Raw genomic sequence first — 17,485 nt, 5'->3', positions numbered from 1 at the left:
GCAGACTGCAAGTGGAAATGGACATCGTTGAGATTAGAATTGAGGCCACGTATATTTGTGAAATGAATTAGGAAGTCCTTGGGAGGTTTAGATCTTTTCGCAGATAAGCTTGCTCTATTAGTTTGACAATTCATGGTGTATTCAATGGTAAGAAAAAGTGGGTGGGACATGCTGTATGAAGTAATGAAATTTGTGGATATGGCATACACGTGGTAAGAATATACCCAGATCCTTGACATAACGTGGCCTCGACAATGCTCCCCGCATACACACTACTTGGACTCCCTCCAGTCACTATCTGGCAGAGTAGAGGTAGCAAGATTATACACTAGCTGATCCGGAAGCCTCCTAGAGTTACCAATAGGTTCGCACCGGTGTACTAACTAGCGGCCGGCCTGCGAACACTGTGTTAGAGCTGTACCCTCGAAATGTAAGGAATATTAGATCTCACCACAACGTTCATCATAACCTCAATCATACTGCATGATGGAAGAGATGGGGAAGGGTTGACCGGAACTTAGCTCAAGAGACTAAACATGGGTTCCACCACTTCAAGCCTCCAATAAGCAAAGTGGTGGTATTTCACCGGTTGATGAGATTCATCTACCACCTAGTACTGCCTGGTAACATAGAGGGGCGGCGTTCCTCCATGTGGTGTGGGCGCCACACCTCGACCCCTGCTTACGTTGGTTCACACCTGGTAGTCACCCACCATCTACTTGTGCATGGAGGTTATACCTAGGATTACTAACAGTCCCACCATCGTGAAGGTGCAAGCAGAGGATTTGGCTGTCACAGTAAATAAATTTGATGAATTTGAAGTGTTGTCCAAGATATCAAAGGCGGATATTGTTGGGATAGCAGAGACATGGTGTCACACAGATATAAGGAATGCAGAACTGGAATTTGGGGAGTACAATTTGTACAGAAAGGATAGACAGGATAGGATGGGAGGAGGTGTTATGCTGTTAATTAAGAAAAACATAAAATCAAAAGAAGTGCACCCAGTTGATATAGATGAACAGTGCACTGTTGAGTCAGTTTGGTGTGACATAAGCACTGCGAAAGCAAAAATAAGAGTAGGAGTGTGTTATAGGCCTAATGACTCGAATGAGTACATTGAACAGTTGTACAGAGAAATAGTGAGCTAGTAAATCAGAATGTCTTATAATGGGGAATTTTAACTTCCCAGATTTTGACTGGAACTTGTGGGTTGGTCACTCACACACTAGTCAAACTTTTGTGGATTTATTGGATAATTGTTTTCTGCAGCAGCATGTTTGAGAGGCAACCAGAGAGAGTAATACTCTTGATCTCGTTATCAACAGTGATCATTTGTGTATTAAGAATTTGCAGATAAAGGAACCACTAGGTGGCAGTGATCACAGTGTACTGATGTGGGATTTACTTAAAGATATAATTACCATCAGGGGTAAAGGAAAGGGTTTTTGCTTTCATAAAGGTGAGTACGGTGGTCTCAGACAGTTTTTAAATTTTGTACTGTGGGATCAACTGACGATGTTACCAACAGTAACTTTTAAGTGGGAAGCATTCAAGGAATTAATCGTGGATGCTATTAAAAGTTTCATACTTATTAAGAAATATTGTTCAAGGTTTAGGCCTAAATGGTTATCAAATGAACTAATGAGACTCGTAGCAGAGAAGAAAAATGCATGGGATGCATATAAATTATCAAGCGATTCAGAAGCCTACGTCAGATATAAGCTAGTCTGTAATCAGGTCACAAAGGAGGTTAGGCAGGCGAAGGCAGATTACGAGAAATCTTTGGCAAAGGATGGTAAGTAAAACAGCAAGGATTTCTTTACTTATATAAACTCTAAAAGGAAGGGGATGAATCTGATTTGTCCACTTGACATCGATGGTTCGACTGTTGATGATCCTTCTCAGATAGCAAACAAACTGAATGAGTATTTTGCATCTACATTCACACATGAGGAGTTATTCAGGTTTGAAAATGGCAGAAGATTATCAAATTGTAGCAGGGTACTTAATGATTTCGTAATAACTGAGAGCAAAGTGGAGGAGAAATTGTTTAAGTTAAACATAAGAAAAGCACCTGGAGTGGATGGGATCTATCCAGTTATATTAAAGGAGGCGGCAAAGCAACTAAGCAAACCCTTAGCCATAATTATGAGAACATCCTTGGACTCAGGGGAGGTTCCCACGGACTGGAGATGTGCAAATGTATCCCCAATTCACCAAGGGGGATCGAAGGGTGACATGAGTAATTACAGACCAGTTAGCTTAACTTCTGTTCCGGGTAAAATAATGGAGTCACTGGTTAAAGTTGCATTGCAGGATCATCTAGACAAGACTGCAGCAATAATTCAGACACAGCATGGATTTGTTAAGGGAAAGTCTTGTCTGACAAATTTGATTGGTTATTATGATGTGGTTACAAAGGAACTGGATGCAAAAAATAATTTTGATATCATATATTTGGATTTCAGGAAAGCTTTTGACACTGTTGCGCATGGAAGACTATTGTACAAATTGGAGCAGAATGGTATTAAGGGTAAGTTGCTGCAATGGATAAAAGGATGGTTAAGTGGGAGAAGACATAGGGTGGTAATCAATGGGTGCTGGTCTTTGTGGACTAATGTTATTAGTGGAATCTCACAGGGTTTGGTGTTGTGTCCACTGTTGTTTTGTATATTTATCAATGATATTGATGAAGGTATATCAGGCTTAGTGTCGAATTTTGCAGATGATACAAAGGTTGGCAGGGTTGTTAATAAAAGTAATGGCATTGTGCTACTGCAACAGGAACTAGATAATTTGGGCAGATGGGCTAATGTTTAACCTGCAGATGGGCAGATGTTTAACCTTGACAAATGCAAAGTACTGCATATGGGTAGAAGTAACCCCAGAGAAACGTACCGACTGTGTGGTACTACACTTAAGATGGTAGAAAATGAAAAAGACCTGGGAGTAATTGTGCAGTCAGATATGAAGTTTTCTGAGCAATGCAGACAGGCTGCCAGGGCAGGTCAGGGGGTTTTGTCAATGATATATAGGAATTTTGCTAGCAGGGAAAAGGAGGTGATTGTCCCTCTGTATAAGGCAATAGTCAGGCCACGCCTTGAGTACTGCATACAGGTCTGGAGGCCTCCTTTTAGGAAGGGTGTAGATTTGCTTGAGCATGTACAGAGAAGGGCAACAAGATTGGTGAGGGGAATGAAGGGATCCTCTTACCAAGAGAGGCTCAAGTTCCGCAAATTGCAGTGGCTGGAGACTAGGCACCTGCCGGGTGATCTGATTGAGGTGTATAAGGCCTTGAATGGGTTGAGCACACTGAATTCTGGTGGAATCCTTCCACTTGTTCAGATTACGAACCTGAGCGGCCATAAATTCAAATTAAGAAAAGACAGATGTAGAATAGATGTGCGTAAATTTGCCATTAGCCAGCGGGTGGTTAATTGCTTGAACAAACTTCCATCTGTCGTGGAAGTTGATAGGTTGAATAAATTTGAGGAACTGGACAGGTATTTGGAAGGAATGGTGTGTTTTTTTTTTTTTTGGCTGATGCTGCATAAGCTCATACACTTGCTTTCTTGCATCACATGCCACTACTACTACTATTGCACCAAATGTGAATTATCCAGGCTCATCCTTCTCATTTGTCTTTTGTTTTGTAATTGTTAATTTTTTATTGTTTTGTAATCTTAGTTAAAGAATAAGAATTATTCTTTAATGAGGGCACCTCCATAGCCAGGTGGGCAGGAGCAGCAGTGCGTAGCAAACGGTTTCTGATTATACCGGGGTTCGAGCCCGTGACCACCAAATACGGAGTATGCGGAAGGTTAGGGAATAACCACCGCATATCCCCAGCCCGGATAAAGGGTAAGGGTTGGCATCAGGAAGGGCATCTGGCCGTAAAAATTTCATGCCAAAACAGTAAAAAAAAATGCTGACCTCATATATAATGGGAAAAGGGAGAGGACAAAAAGAAAAAAAAAGTTAAAGAATAAGTATATGATTTGTTGTTTTTGCTGTATTCAAATAAAATATTAAACAATTATCTTTTAATGTGTAAATTAAAAGGAAACAAATTTTTTTTTATTCATTTCTCGGTACTCAAATAAAATTTTCTAATACATAATTTATAAAATGCCAATTTTCTTCTCTAAAAATCTGGTCATCCTACCTCAGGGTTTACATTGAGGGATCGCATCCATTTTATATTTAATAAAGGGCGTTGCAAGCAAAATAAGTTTGCATGCCAATCGTCTAAATCTAAAAAGAAGTGATTGGACCCCCCCCCTCCAGTGTCCCTATTAATTGAAATACCTTGTATATACATGTACAGTAAACCCCCGCTATTCGTGGTATCTGTATTTGCGGTTTCGTGTATTCACGGTCACTGATTGAATATAAAATGAAACCTAAAAAAATGTGAATTTTAAAGCGTCGTGAACATTTTCCGCCATAAAACAACATGGGCGTGGCTAAATTTATCTTTCCCAGTCAAAACAGCGCTCAGTGGGTGGGGGGAGAGGGGTGACAAAATCGCGAGCGTGGATGTTTCTCGCTAATCCTTGTTTAGTATGTGTTATGCGCTTGTCATGGAAGGTTTCGTCGTTTGCTTTTAATTGATATGCTTACAAAAGTGATAAATCTACCGTTTTGCAGTGTAAAACAGACTTTTTCGAGTGTGTTAATGGAAGAAAGTGACTTTATTGTGGACAAGTTCTCTCTAACCCGTACAAAAATATGGCTACGAATAACAAGGGAAATGTGAAAAGATCAAAGATGGTGATAACATTAGCGAATAAAATTGAGTTATTAGATAAAATTTCTAATGGTGAAAGTGTCTCCTCGGTGGCAAAACATTATAAAATCAATGAGTCAACGGTACGATCAATCAAGAAATCAGAAGAAAAAATCCGCCGTAGTGTTCGTGAAAACGCGCTAATTGCTTCAAAAATTTGCTCTGTAACTCGTGATGTTAAATAAGAAAAAATGGAACAAGCTTAAAATCTGTGGATAGTAGACCGAACTCAAAATATAATTCCGTTAAGTTCACTCATCATTCGTGAAAAGGCAAAACTCCTTTATCAACACTTTAGCGAAACTGGTGATGGCACTGGCGGGATAAGTTTTTTAGCTAGCAAAAGCGGTGGTTTGAAAGATTTGTTCGAAATTTCTAATAAATATTACATTTAATATTAAATTGTTTCTTATTTTCATTTCGATGCCATATGCTTGCATTTCACTATGTGCTGTCTATGTACATAGTCATATTATGAAGGTTCATATAATACATACATAGACAAAATTTTAGACTAGCTTTTCTTATATATTTCATACTTTGGAACGGAACCCCTTTATTACTATGGGAGCCATAACTCAGTATTCGCGTTTTCGGTATTCGCGGCATTTCTCAGGAACGTAACCCCCGCTATTCGCGGGGGTTTGCTGTATACTCACTATGGAGCTTTTTTAACTTTTCTGCATATTTTGGTTGTGAATGATTTGCCCATGATAAATGAAATGGCAGAAATCCTTTAATGCAAATCTTAACTTTGTGAAATTTTTTTGCCATGTAATTTAGTTATCATTTATATTAGATGTAATGTGGTAATTCAATTACTTTACTTGCAAATGATGAATTATATTGATATTTATTGTTAATAGAATCTTACTGTATTAGTTAATGACATATTTGTCTTTGTTTTAAGATTTATTAGTACAGTAGCACTCTAGGAAGGTTAGTTGATATGCTATCATCTGAGATGGTAGTATAACACCTAATTCTGTCATCTGAAATTTCATTAAGTTTGAGAAAAAAACATTAGTGCAATATCTGCATTTTGCAAATCCCTTCACAATGAGTTGTCCTATTTGTGCACCTTGAATTAGTATCACTTCCTCAGAAGGAGAAGTATACTGCTATTTATTAGCAGATTACAACTGGGTTGTCAGCTCCTATACTTAGATGTAGGCATTCAAGTGAAAATAAATAGATAGGGCAACTTGTTGCAAAGAGATTTATAATATGAGATGTATAATGAAGCTATTGCACAACTTATATGATAGAAAATGTTTAAATTGGTTGTTAGAATCCTGCTACCTTTCATGTGCAGCTTCTGGTATAAAATGAGAGAATAATTTTTGTCTCACACTGTATTACATAAATATGAATATTTTAGATTTCCTGTCCTCTCGTCTTCCCCCTCTTCCTGAAGAAGGACCGGATCCAACTCCTATGCAAGACATTCTTTCTCCTTCATCTGTAGCAGAGGTAAGAGTAACATGTATCTTATGTTATCTGATGGGACATTTTTTAATTACATTAAAAAAGAAGTGACAGGTTAATTTTGTTGTTTGTTGTTATGTAATTGAAAGGTTTTTTTGTGTGGAAATATTTTTCTTAGTGGGTCAGATATGTAAAACATTTTTTGCTAATAATGCTATTTACTTTGCAATGCACTTCAATATTCAAAATTCATTCTTTAGCAGCAGGATTGTATCAAAAGGGATGAATCATGACATTGTTTAACCTAAAACAGATATTGTAATAACTTAGTACCTTCAGAACCGATTTGGTACGAATAGCCCTGTTGATATATTAAGAGTAATTTTAACGTTTCTCTACTTGTCCTTAAAACAAGTCAGTCATGGGTATCACATATGCTTACCTAGTGGTAAGCATATGTGATCACAATTAAGGAAGTTGCTAGTTCAATTCAGTGTGCTGTTCTGAAAATTGAACAGTTCATTATGAACTGTGGCAACAGAAAATCTTGGTTGCTCTTTAGCATTAGTATTAACATTAGCAAAGGCACATGATGCAAGAAAACAAGCTTATATAGCATCAGCCAAAAAAAAAAAAAAAAAAAAACACACACCCTTCTCATTTCACCCATCCACTTGCTCCAAATGTTTGTCTAGTTCTCCCTTGAATCTGTTTAAGCGATCAACTTCTACAATGACAGATAGAAGTTTGTGTTCCAGCAATCAACCACCCGCTGGCTAAAGGCAAACTTCCACACATCTATCCTTCAACTGTCTTTCCTCAATTTGAATTTGTGTTCTCTCAGGCAATTATTCTGAGCAAGAGGAAGAATCCCATCAGCATTGAGTATGCTCAAACCATTCGAGGCTTTATACACCTCAGTCAGATCACATCGCAGGTGCCTAGTCTCCAGACACTGTAATTTGCAAAACTTAAGCCTTTCTTCATAAGAACAACCCTTTGTTCCATTCACTAATCTTGTTGCCCTTCTCTGTACTCGTTCCAACAGCTCTACATCCTTCTTAAAATAAGGCCTCCAGACATGTATACAGTACTCGAGGTGTGCCGTGACCATTGCCTTATATAAGTGAATAATCACTTCCTTATCCCTGCTAGAAAAATTCCTATATATCATTGACGAGACACCATGAGCTATTCTTGCAGACTGTCTGCACTGCTTAGAAAACTTCATATCTGCCTGCACAATTACCCCAAGGTCCTTTTCACGCTCTACCATTGTCTGTTTAGCACCACACAGTTGATACGTTACTCTGGGGTTACTGCTTCCCATATGTAGTACTTTACATTTGTCAATGTTAAACTTCAGTTGCCACCTCTCAGTCCATCTGCTCAACTTTTCTAGATCCTGTTGCAGCAGCATACTGTCATTAGTGTCATTAACAACCCTGCTGACTTTCGTATCGTCTCCAAACTTGGACATTAAGCCTGATATACCATCATCAATATCATTAATGAATACAGAAAACAACAATGGACCCAACACTGAACTCTGGAGGGCTCCACTAATAACATTAGTCCACGAAGAGCAGTGTCCAATGATTACCACTCTCTCTCAACCATCCCTTTATCCATAGCAGCATTTGTCTCCAATGCCACACTGCTCCAATTTGTGCAGCAGTCTTCCATGTGCAACAGTATCAAAAGCCTTTCTAAGATCCAAATATATGATATCAAAATTATTCTTTGCATCCAGTTCCTTTGTGACTACATCATAGTATCCACTTAAATTGGTCAGACAAGGCTTCCCCTTAAGAAACCCATGCTGTGTCCTAGCTATAACTGAAGTCTTGTCTTGATGATCCTGCAATGCTTCTTTAACCAGTGCTTCCATTAATTTCCCTGGAACAGAAGTTAAACTGACAGCTCTGTAATAACCTGGATCTCCCTTTAATCCTCCTTTGTAGATTGGGGTCATATTTGCACATCTCCAGTCTGTGGGTATCTCCGCTGAGTCCAAGGAAGCTCTCATAATTATGGCTAAGGATTTGCTTCCTTCCTTTGCTGCCTCCTTTAATATAACTGGATAGATTCCATCCACCCCAGGTGCTATTCTTATGTTTATCTTCAACAGTTTCTCCTCCACTTTACTCTCAGTTATTACAAGATTATCTAGCTTACTGCCAGAGTTTAATACACCTCTGGCATTCCCCTCCCTGAATAACTCCTCATGTGTTTATGTCAATGCAAAATATCCATTTAGTTTGTTAGCTACCTGAGCAGGAGGCACCTCCGTAGCCAGGTGGGAAGGAGCAGCAGTGCGTAGCACACGCTTCTTGATTAGACCAGGGTTCAACCCTGTCACCACCAAATACGGAGGGTGCGGTAAGGTCAGGGAATGACCACCGCATATCCCGGAACAATATGGCCTTAGTTGCTAATGCTCCTAAAAACCAAATAACAATAACAAACTTGAGCAGGATCATCAACAGTTGAACCATCGATATCACATGGACCATTCTGATTCATCCCCTTTCTTCTAGAGTTTAGATAAGTAAAGAACTCTTTGCTGTTTTTCTTTGCATCCTTTGCCAAAAATTTCTCGTAATCTGCCTTTGCCTGCCTAACGTCCTTTGTGACTTGGTTACAGACCAGCTTATATCTATCATAGGCTTCTGTGTCACCTGTTAATTTATATGTATCCCATGCATTTTTCTTCTCTGCCACATGTCTAATTAGTTCATCTGATATCCATTTAAGCCTAAATCTTGAACAATATTTCTTAGTTGGTATGAAAAGCCTAGTAGCTTCCAAGATTAATTCTTTGAATGCTTCCCATTTTGAATTTGCTGTTGGTAACATCATCAGTTGGTCCCACCATATAGAATTTAAATACTGTTTCAAACCACCGTAGTCGCCTTTACAAAAGCAAAAACCCTTCCTTTTACTCCTGATGGTAGTTACCTCTTTGAGTAAATCCCACTTCAGCACACTGTGATCACTGCCACCTAGTGGTTCCTTTATCTGCAGATTCTTAATGCATGAAGAATCACTACTGATAATCAGATCAAGAGTATTACTCAATCTAGTTGCCTCCCAAACATGCTGCTACAGGAAAAAATATCACCCTTTGTGCCCTTAAAAGATGATATCTGCTGTACGATGTCATGAACCTTTGCCCCTGGCAGACATACCGTGGTCCTGTTCTACCTAGCCTTTTTGCACAATATGTTCCCCGTTTCCCTCTTAATTCCATATATACACAATCACAATGAATATGCAGTCTTCTGACCTTGGCCATGTTGAGTATAAACAAAAATTTATTTATTTTAACTAGTGCTCCAGAGTGAATTCCTATTTTGTGTCACCTTTTTATACTTTCTTATTCCATTGGCATTTTTCCTTAAACAGTAAGCGTTCAATTTAACAGACTTTGGATTTAATGAGCGAAAAAATTTTACTAGCATCAGAGTACCACTGTATAGCACTCTGATTCCCCTACTAGCTATGTATCAATGAGTAAAGTCATGGTAAATAAAAGCTTCTTTTTTTTTTTTTTTCTTTTTTGTTTAATTTTATTTCATTATTTCTGATTCATACTTATAGAGAGTAACTGTTTAAATTTTAAATTATGTGAGGTACAAATGGTTTTGGAAAAATAACTTTAGATTTAAGAGAAATTTGGCAATAATGGACCCCTTCCTTCTACTAGTCTGCAAAATCAAGGGTTTAGTGTATGTGGAAATTTGCTTGTATCCAGCCAGTTCTTTAAAAAAAAAAAAAAAGGCAACAAATCCCTCCCTTTCAGTTATTACCCTATACATTATCTTTCCAAAGTAGTACAACTTCACTAATAGTGCATTTTCCTGCAACGTTGTTGGCATTGCTGTTGTAGTGCAGGCAAACATCTACTGTATGATTTTGAAGAGACTGCTATGCTTTTATAAGTACAGTAGAGCTGATTAGTGGCACTGTGGCAATAACTTACAATTATTGTAAGTTATTGCATAATTGTAACTAAGATAGTTACACGCCATACAGTGACAAATTTTGAAACTTTTTTTTTTTTTTTTTTTTTTCAATAAATGGCAAGCGCATTCTTTATTGTACGTGTTGTCCAAATTTCTCTTCAGTACGAGCCTTAGAACTCTCTCCAGAGCCCTCTACAGAGGGATACTTTAACAAACCTGTACATAATTAACTCCCCTCCACACACACACACACACACACACACACACACACACACACACACACACACACACACACACACACACACACACAAAAAGCAAAACTAAAATATTAATATGATATATTTATTTTTCATCAACACGTGGTTATCGAGGCCATGTATGCATTGATGCAACTTAGTATAAATAGCTTTGATCCATTTCTATTAACTACGTATCAGACTTAGGCTAGATATGGCTATAAGACTACTAACTGGACAAAGTAATTACCATTTATATAAAATTACTGATAATGCATTAAGTCAGAGTAGATAGTCTTATATAACTGGAAGTCGAAATTATGGAATAAAACAAGGGTACCTGTAAAATAAAAAAATAAAAATAATAATAATACATATAATGTACTTAATGCTGCAAATTCGATGATTTTAGTGTCGTTCTCAAGGATCAACCACTAGAATCAAGGGAAATGCAGCAGGAAGTAAGGAATCTGTTTCTAACATTAAATATACGTAGAATATGGTAGATACAATGAAACCAAGTTATGATATGAGCTAGGAATCCAGGTTAAGTGCAGCGGTTAATATATGGAATGCTGCCATATATTTCATGGCTGACCCAACAGAGACATTGAAAAGAAAAGTAGAAAAAAATAATAAATGCAAGAAGTAGAATGTAAATGCAAAAGCTGAAATAATGAGTCAGGACAGAGGATCAAAGTCGTTACTTACTGTATTACCATGCTGGAGTCGAAATGTGGACCATGTGGCAGACACCAACATGCTGCTGTGGAAAAGAAGAGGGGTACTGACTCTGTCAAGGTCAATATATAGTGTGTAATCGTGACCTCGGGCGTTGGAATGCAGTAAATCGTATGAGGTTAAAATTGCTAAGTACAGTCGATTCCAGTTATTTGGGACACATTGGGACTAGTTCATTTTGGCCCGATTAAACGGCTGCCCCAATTATCTGAAGTTTCACGTAAATAGCTAAAAATACAATGGAACGGCACTTTACAATTGGTTCACCATACAATCAAATCATGTTACAATGGACTCGCCATAGTAAAGTGCTGTTCACTATATGATGCGTAGTAAGTGCCAGTCATTGTGATCACGTTTGTGAATTGAATTTTAATTCTATTAAACAGCGATTCTAATTAGCGAAAATAGGAGGAATATTATCCACAGGCTATAAAAGTAAAGCTATATTAAGCACAAATTTACCCTTTATTACCTTACCAATTAAAACATTAAATGATACATGAAAATTGGAAGAATACACGTGATAATCGGAATAATTAATACGTACTGTAATATGAACATACTAACTGCGAAGGTGGTTCAATAAAGAATCGCCCTTACCTACTTCCACATATCACAGAGTCATGATATTTTGTGTGTAGCATCATACATATCTTGTACTAAAGGTGTAAAATTTCAGCCGTGTCTTAATTTGTTTTTCCATTACAGAGCTGAACATGTGACGAAGTGGCATCATGGACAAAGTTGAAGCCATAGCTGTAATCTGGTATCTGTTCTTGAAGGGAAAATCTCCTAAAGAAATCCACAAGGAGATGACTGCTATATATGAGGATAAAGCCCCATCCTATGGCATTGTGAAGCACTGGCATAGACAGTTTAGGTGTGGTTGGACATCGGTAACATCTGAGCCCATTCCAGGTCGTCCCCATTCAGCCATTGATGACAGCACGATCAGAAAAGTGGTCATTGATCATGGAAGATTGCCGGATATCTGTGCTTGAATTGTCCCAGGAAGTGAAGATTAGATGAGCTCTGTTGAAACAGTCCTTCACAACCAACTCCGTTTACAGAAATTGAGTGCAAGATGGATTCCCCGATTATTGACTGGTTTCCAGAAGGCTGATCGACAACAGAAATCACAAGAGTTGTTAGCCCTGTGCCAAAAAAAAATGAGGAAGACTTTCTCTCTCGTCTAATCACTCAGGATGAAAGTTGGATACACCATTTCGACCCTGAAAGTAAAAAGCAGTCCATGGAATGTGACATCGTGGTTCCCCACCCCCCAAGAAGGCAAGGATCCAAGCATCAGCAGGAAAGGTCTTGCTGACAGTGTTTTGGGATTAGAAAGGTAGAACAATTACAGGTGCGTATTATACCAACTTACTCACAAAATTATGGGAGAAAATTAAAACATATTGGCATGGCATGCTGTACAAAGGTGTGAGAATGCTTCAAGACAATGCCCCAGTTTACACTTCTGAAATTGCAACAACACAAGCAGCCACTTGTGGATATGAAATACTGCCCCATCCAACCTACTCACCCGATCTTGCACCATCAGACTTCTTCTTGTTTCCTTCCCTCAAATCATTTCTTCGGGGGACCCACTTCCCTGACGATGAGACACTCATTTCTGCAACAGTCATGGTTCAAAGACCAACCTCACCACTTCTACAAAAATGGTATCCGTAGCCTCATCCATCGATGGGAAAAATGTGTAAATCTGCGTGGTGGCTATGTAGCGAAGGAATAAAACCTGTGCCAAGAATCAATAGGCTAGGTCAGGGCGATTCTTTATTGAACCACCCTCGTAGTTGACATTTGTGGGTGGGAGTTAAAATTTAAAACAGTAGAAAGTTAAGCAGTCAATAACAAAGAACACAGCACATACAAATTGTAAGTCACATGATACGCACAAGTCAGAACAGAGTAACAAGTTATGAAGCTTTAAAAATAGGAATGAAGAGAAGATTCTGAAAATTAATTTTTTTATATGATTGTAGATTCCATGGAAGTGTAAACACATTTCACCATAATAACCCACAGAATTCCAGCTGTCGGTATTATCGCAAATTCAGTAAGATTGAATTTACTATCCATTTATGATAGATTGCACTAACCGAAAAGCCCAATAAACAGGTGACTGCTAATTGTTTTTATTGTTTTATGGTTATGACCTCCAGAAATCCGACTAAACCACGTGGTACAGTCGGTGACAATCGTAGGGTAATCTCCAGTACTGCAGTCTTCTGCCCCGATTAAACGGTATGTTGTCACAATTAAGCGAAGTAAACCCTGGCTATTTCCTCAATTGAGTTCTGTTTTTTAAGATTTTCCCCAAATAAACGGTTGCCCCAATTAACCTGTGGCCCAAATAACCGGAATCCACTGTATATTGGGTAGAATGACATTAAACACTAAAGTAGTATGTCCCAGGATAGCAAAGAAAAGATAGCTAACAAAGTGACATAATTTAGACACTGAACTTTGTAAAGGCAAAAAAAGCAAATTATAGTAGAAAAATAGCATCTTGATATTGCGTTCGTAAACCTAATGGCACACAAGAAATAAAAAGGTAGTGTACCTGGACCTACCTTCACTATCACTTCAACAAAGCTCTCCAAATAGTAAAATATAAAAAATTACCTAACCACTCCTTAGATATTAATAGTATATTAGCAAACCAACATCATCTACTTTCAGGCTGTGTATATAATGTACAGATTTTACCCCTTAGCCTCTTTGGTGTGGTGCACGGTCTGGAAAACCTGTGCCCACTAGTTGGCTACCAAAAAAGGGATTTAGTATTTTATTTTATTTTACTTTGTATTTTATATAGTATTTAGTTTCATTTTTATTTTATATATCATTTCTATTTCATTTTTTTTTTTTTTTGTATTATTATGTTACTATCATTATTACAATCTTAAAAGCTAATAATTTTATAATTTTTTAAATGCTATTTTAATGGTACTTCTTTACCATTATTAACAAAACTGACTTAAACACATGAGGCATACTCCTAGAACTATGTTCAGGGTCCTACTATAGGAATGGGCTTCACAACCCTGGACTGCCCCAGCATATATATATTCCCTCTCCCTCATTTTACTTTCCACTGCCCTGGTACCCTTCCTTTTTATTTATTGTGTGCCATTAGGTTTATGAATGCAATATCAAGATGCTATTTTTCTACTATAACTTGCTTTTTTTTGCCTTTACAGAATTCAGCGTCTACATTATGCTACTTTGTTAGCTATCTTTTCCCCACTATCCTGGGACATACTACTTCATCATGCTTAATGTCATTCTACCCAATATACTTATCAATTTTAACCTCATATGACTTACTACATTCCAGTGGCAGAGGTTGCTATTACACACTATATATTGACCTTGACAGAGCCAGTGCCCCACTTTTTCATAACAGCGTGTTGATCTGTCATACGGTCCACACTTCAACTCTGGCTTGGTAATACAGTAGGTACCATCTTTGACCCTCTGTTCTGACTCATTATTTCAGCTTTTATGTTTGCATTCTACTTCTGGCATTTATTATTATTATTTCCTACTTTTTCTTTTCTTTTCTCTGCCTCTGTCGGGTCATCCATGACATATACGGCAGCATTCCATATATTAACCGCTGCGCTTAACCTAGATTCCTGGCTCATATCATTACTTGGTTTCATTGTATCTACCATGTGCTACGTATATTTCATCTTAGAAACAGAGGCCATACTTCTTGCTGCATTTCCCTTGATTTTGACGGCTGATCCTTGAGAACAACATTAAACTCATCAAATTTTCAGCATTAAGTACATTTTATCTATTTTATTTTGTTTATTTTACAGGTACCCTTGTTTTATTCCATAATTTTGACTTCCAGTATTATAAGACTACTTACTCTCCCTTAATCACATTCATTACTTACTTATATATATATATATATATATATATAAAATCAAATTACTAAAGCATTGAACAGGGATATTATATGATAATATCCCTAGTTCATGGATTGCTTCGGTTTTTTTAAACGACAGGATGGCCTCTACATTTTTACTTTTTAACATTATTTCATTCCTATATATCTTAAATGAGTAGTATGGTAGTTAATCATTAATATACTGACTTTAATATGCTGAATTGATATAGTGAATATATGGACTAGTGCTATTGCAGTGGCAATGGATACACTATGTCCATAATGTGTTGTATATTGTATTAATATATTGTGAGGAAGGTTATAAAATGATAATCATATTACCGTATATACCTAGACGAAGCTATGGAAAACACATAGTATATATACATAACTTGTCGTTGTACGCCAACAATTCGGGTAACTTCGTCTGGGATCAACCAAACCAAATTGAAAGTAAAACAGTGATAAGGGCTTTTCTGTTTCTGTGATGATCAATATGCATTATGGCAAAATCATTTTTGAGGTTGATCCCAGACGGAGTCACCCGAATTGTGGGTATACACTGGTGTTCAAAGAAAGTGCATCACCCCTTAAAATTGTAATCAAGAGACCAAAAATTATTAACTTGGAATTACTGTAAAAAATTTTCTGAAATTAAAAAAATATATATAATAAAAAAATACATAACTCTAATAGAGATATTAAGTCATTACAGTAATAATGAAAAAAGCATTAAACATGATTGGAATTTGTGAAAAAGTTACTTAGTATTTTATGGTTTTATGAAATAAAGACACTTAATGGTTATGTTACTTTGGGCTTCATGTTTAGCATAAGATGCGTACTTGTTATCAGTAACTATTGTCTTTGTGTTTTTAACTGAATATGATAAATTTTAATAAAATCCATTACCTCAACACCAGTTTGTTGTGCCATGTAACTCCCGTGCCTTTCGATGTTAGCAATGATCTGAATAAGTGATCGATGGTATATACTTGTGAGGGTACAGATCTGTCATATTAGAGCCACCCAAGGACTAATATACACTGGTGTTCAAAGAAAGTGCATCACCCCTTAAAATTGTAATTGTCGTCCAAATAATGTAAATAATGGCAATATTTCTTACAGATTGCATCAAATAAGATTGACACACATATGTAATGATGTAATATTGCATCAGCTGTTACTTTCAGCTATATAAACATGCTCTGCAAGAGTTGCAGTCATTCCTTGCTTGTCGGGATGGCGAGTTATGTGCAGTTGACACCAGGAAGAAAGAGTGATATTGTTCCTTTACGTGAGGAAGGATGTTCTTCCCATCATATTGCTTATAGAGTGTCTTGTAATCAGTCAACAGTGAATAGATTTCGTTCCAAACTCAAGAATGCTGGTTCTCCTGATAGGAAAAAAGGAACCGGACGCAAATGAGTCTCTACGCCAAAACAGGACCATTTTGAAGTGCTTATGCCTTAAAAACCATAGGGATTAACTTTCAAAATCGCTATCTAAATTCAAATAAACCAAGGAGCTTGACTAGGTCTATAAAGCTACTTATAGAAAATAATTTAGTATAACAAGTAAGTCAATAAAATGACTACATATATATAAAAATTTAGCGTTCGCTGGAGCTGCAAAAATCTTGGCCAACACGGTAATATATGACTGGAATCAGTCAACATATTTACCATATCCAAGCAGACAAACCACGTGTAGCCCATACTGTGTTCATCTCAGGGTCCTACTATATGACAGAGAGAGAGAGAGGGAGAAGACAGAGAGTGGTAATCAATGGACACTGCTCATCGTGGACCAATGTTATTAGTGGAGTCCCTCAGGGTTCAGTGTTGGGTCCATTGTTGTTTTCTGTATTTATAAATAATATTGATGATGGTATATCAAGCTTAATGTCCAAGTTTGCAGACGATACGAAGGTTGGCAGGGTTGTTAAGGATGCTAATGACAGTACGCTGCTGCAGCAGGATCTAAAAAAGGTTGAGCAGATGGGCTGAAAGGTTGCAAATGAAGTTTAACATTGACAAATGAAAAGTACTACATATGGGAAGCAGTAACCCCAGAGTAACGTATCAACTCTGCGGTACACTGACAGTGGTAAAGAATGAAAAGGACCTGGGGGTAATTGTGCGGGTAGATATGAAGTTTTCTGAGCAGTGCAGACGGCCTGCAAGAGTAGCTCATGGTGTCTTGTCAATGATATACAGGAATTTTCTAGCAGGGATAAGGAGGTGATTATCCCCTTGTATAAGTCAATGGTCAGGCCACACCTTGAGTACTGTATAAAAGCCTGGAGGCCTCATTTTAAGAAGGATGTAGAGCTGTTGGAACGAGTACAGAGAAAGGCAACAAGATTAGTGAATGGAACAAAGGGTTGCTC

At 37.5% G+C, this 17,485-nt stretch overlaps 1 protein-coding gene across 2 annotated transcripts in view; it reads left to right on the top strand.

The window, feature by feature from the left end:
- Window positions 1–17,485, top strand: part of Mondo (MLX interacting protein mondo) — a 289,601-nt gene that overhangs the window by 116,514 nt on the left and 155,602 nt on the right. For both annotated transcript variants that reach the window (XM_090376144.1, XM_090376138.1), the window contains exon 7: window positions 6,174–6,265. In XM_090376144.1, coding sequence (XP_090232270.1) covers window positions 6,174–6,265 — 92 coding nt within the window. The remainder of the gene's footprint in view (window positions 1–6,173; window positions 6,266–17,485) is intronic.

This window comes from Mastigoproctus giganteus, chromosome 1, assembly GCF_048544385.1.
Source record: "Mastigoproctus giganteus isolate SK-2022 chromosome 1, ASM4854438v1, whole genome shotgun sequence".
In the NCBI taxonomy this organism is placed as follows: Eukaryota; Metazoa; Arthropoda; class Arachnida; order Uropygi; family Thelyphonidae; genus Mastigoproctus; species Mastigoproctus giganteus.
Note: the sequence above shows the minus strand (reverse complement) of the source record. Positions and strands in the feature narration are given on the sequence as shown.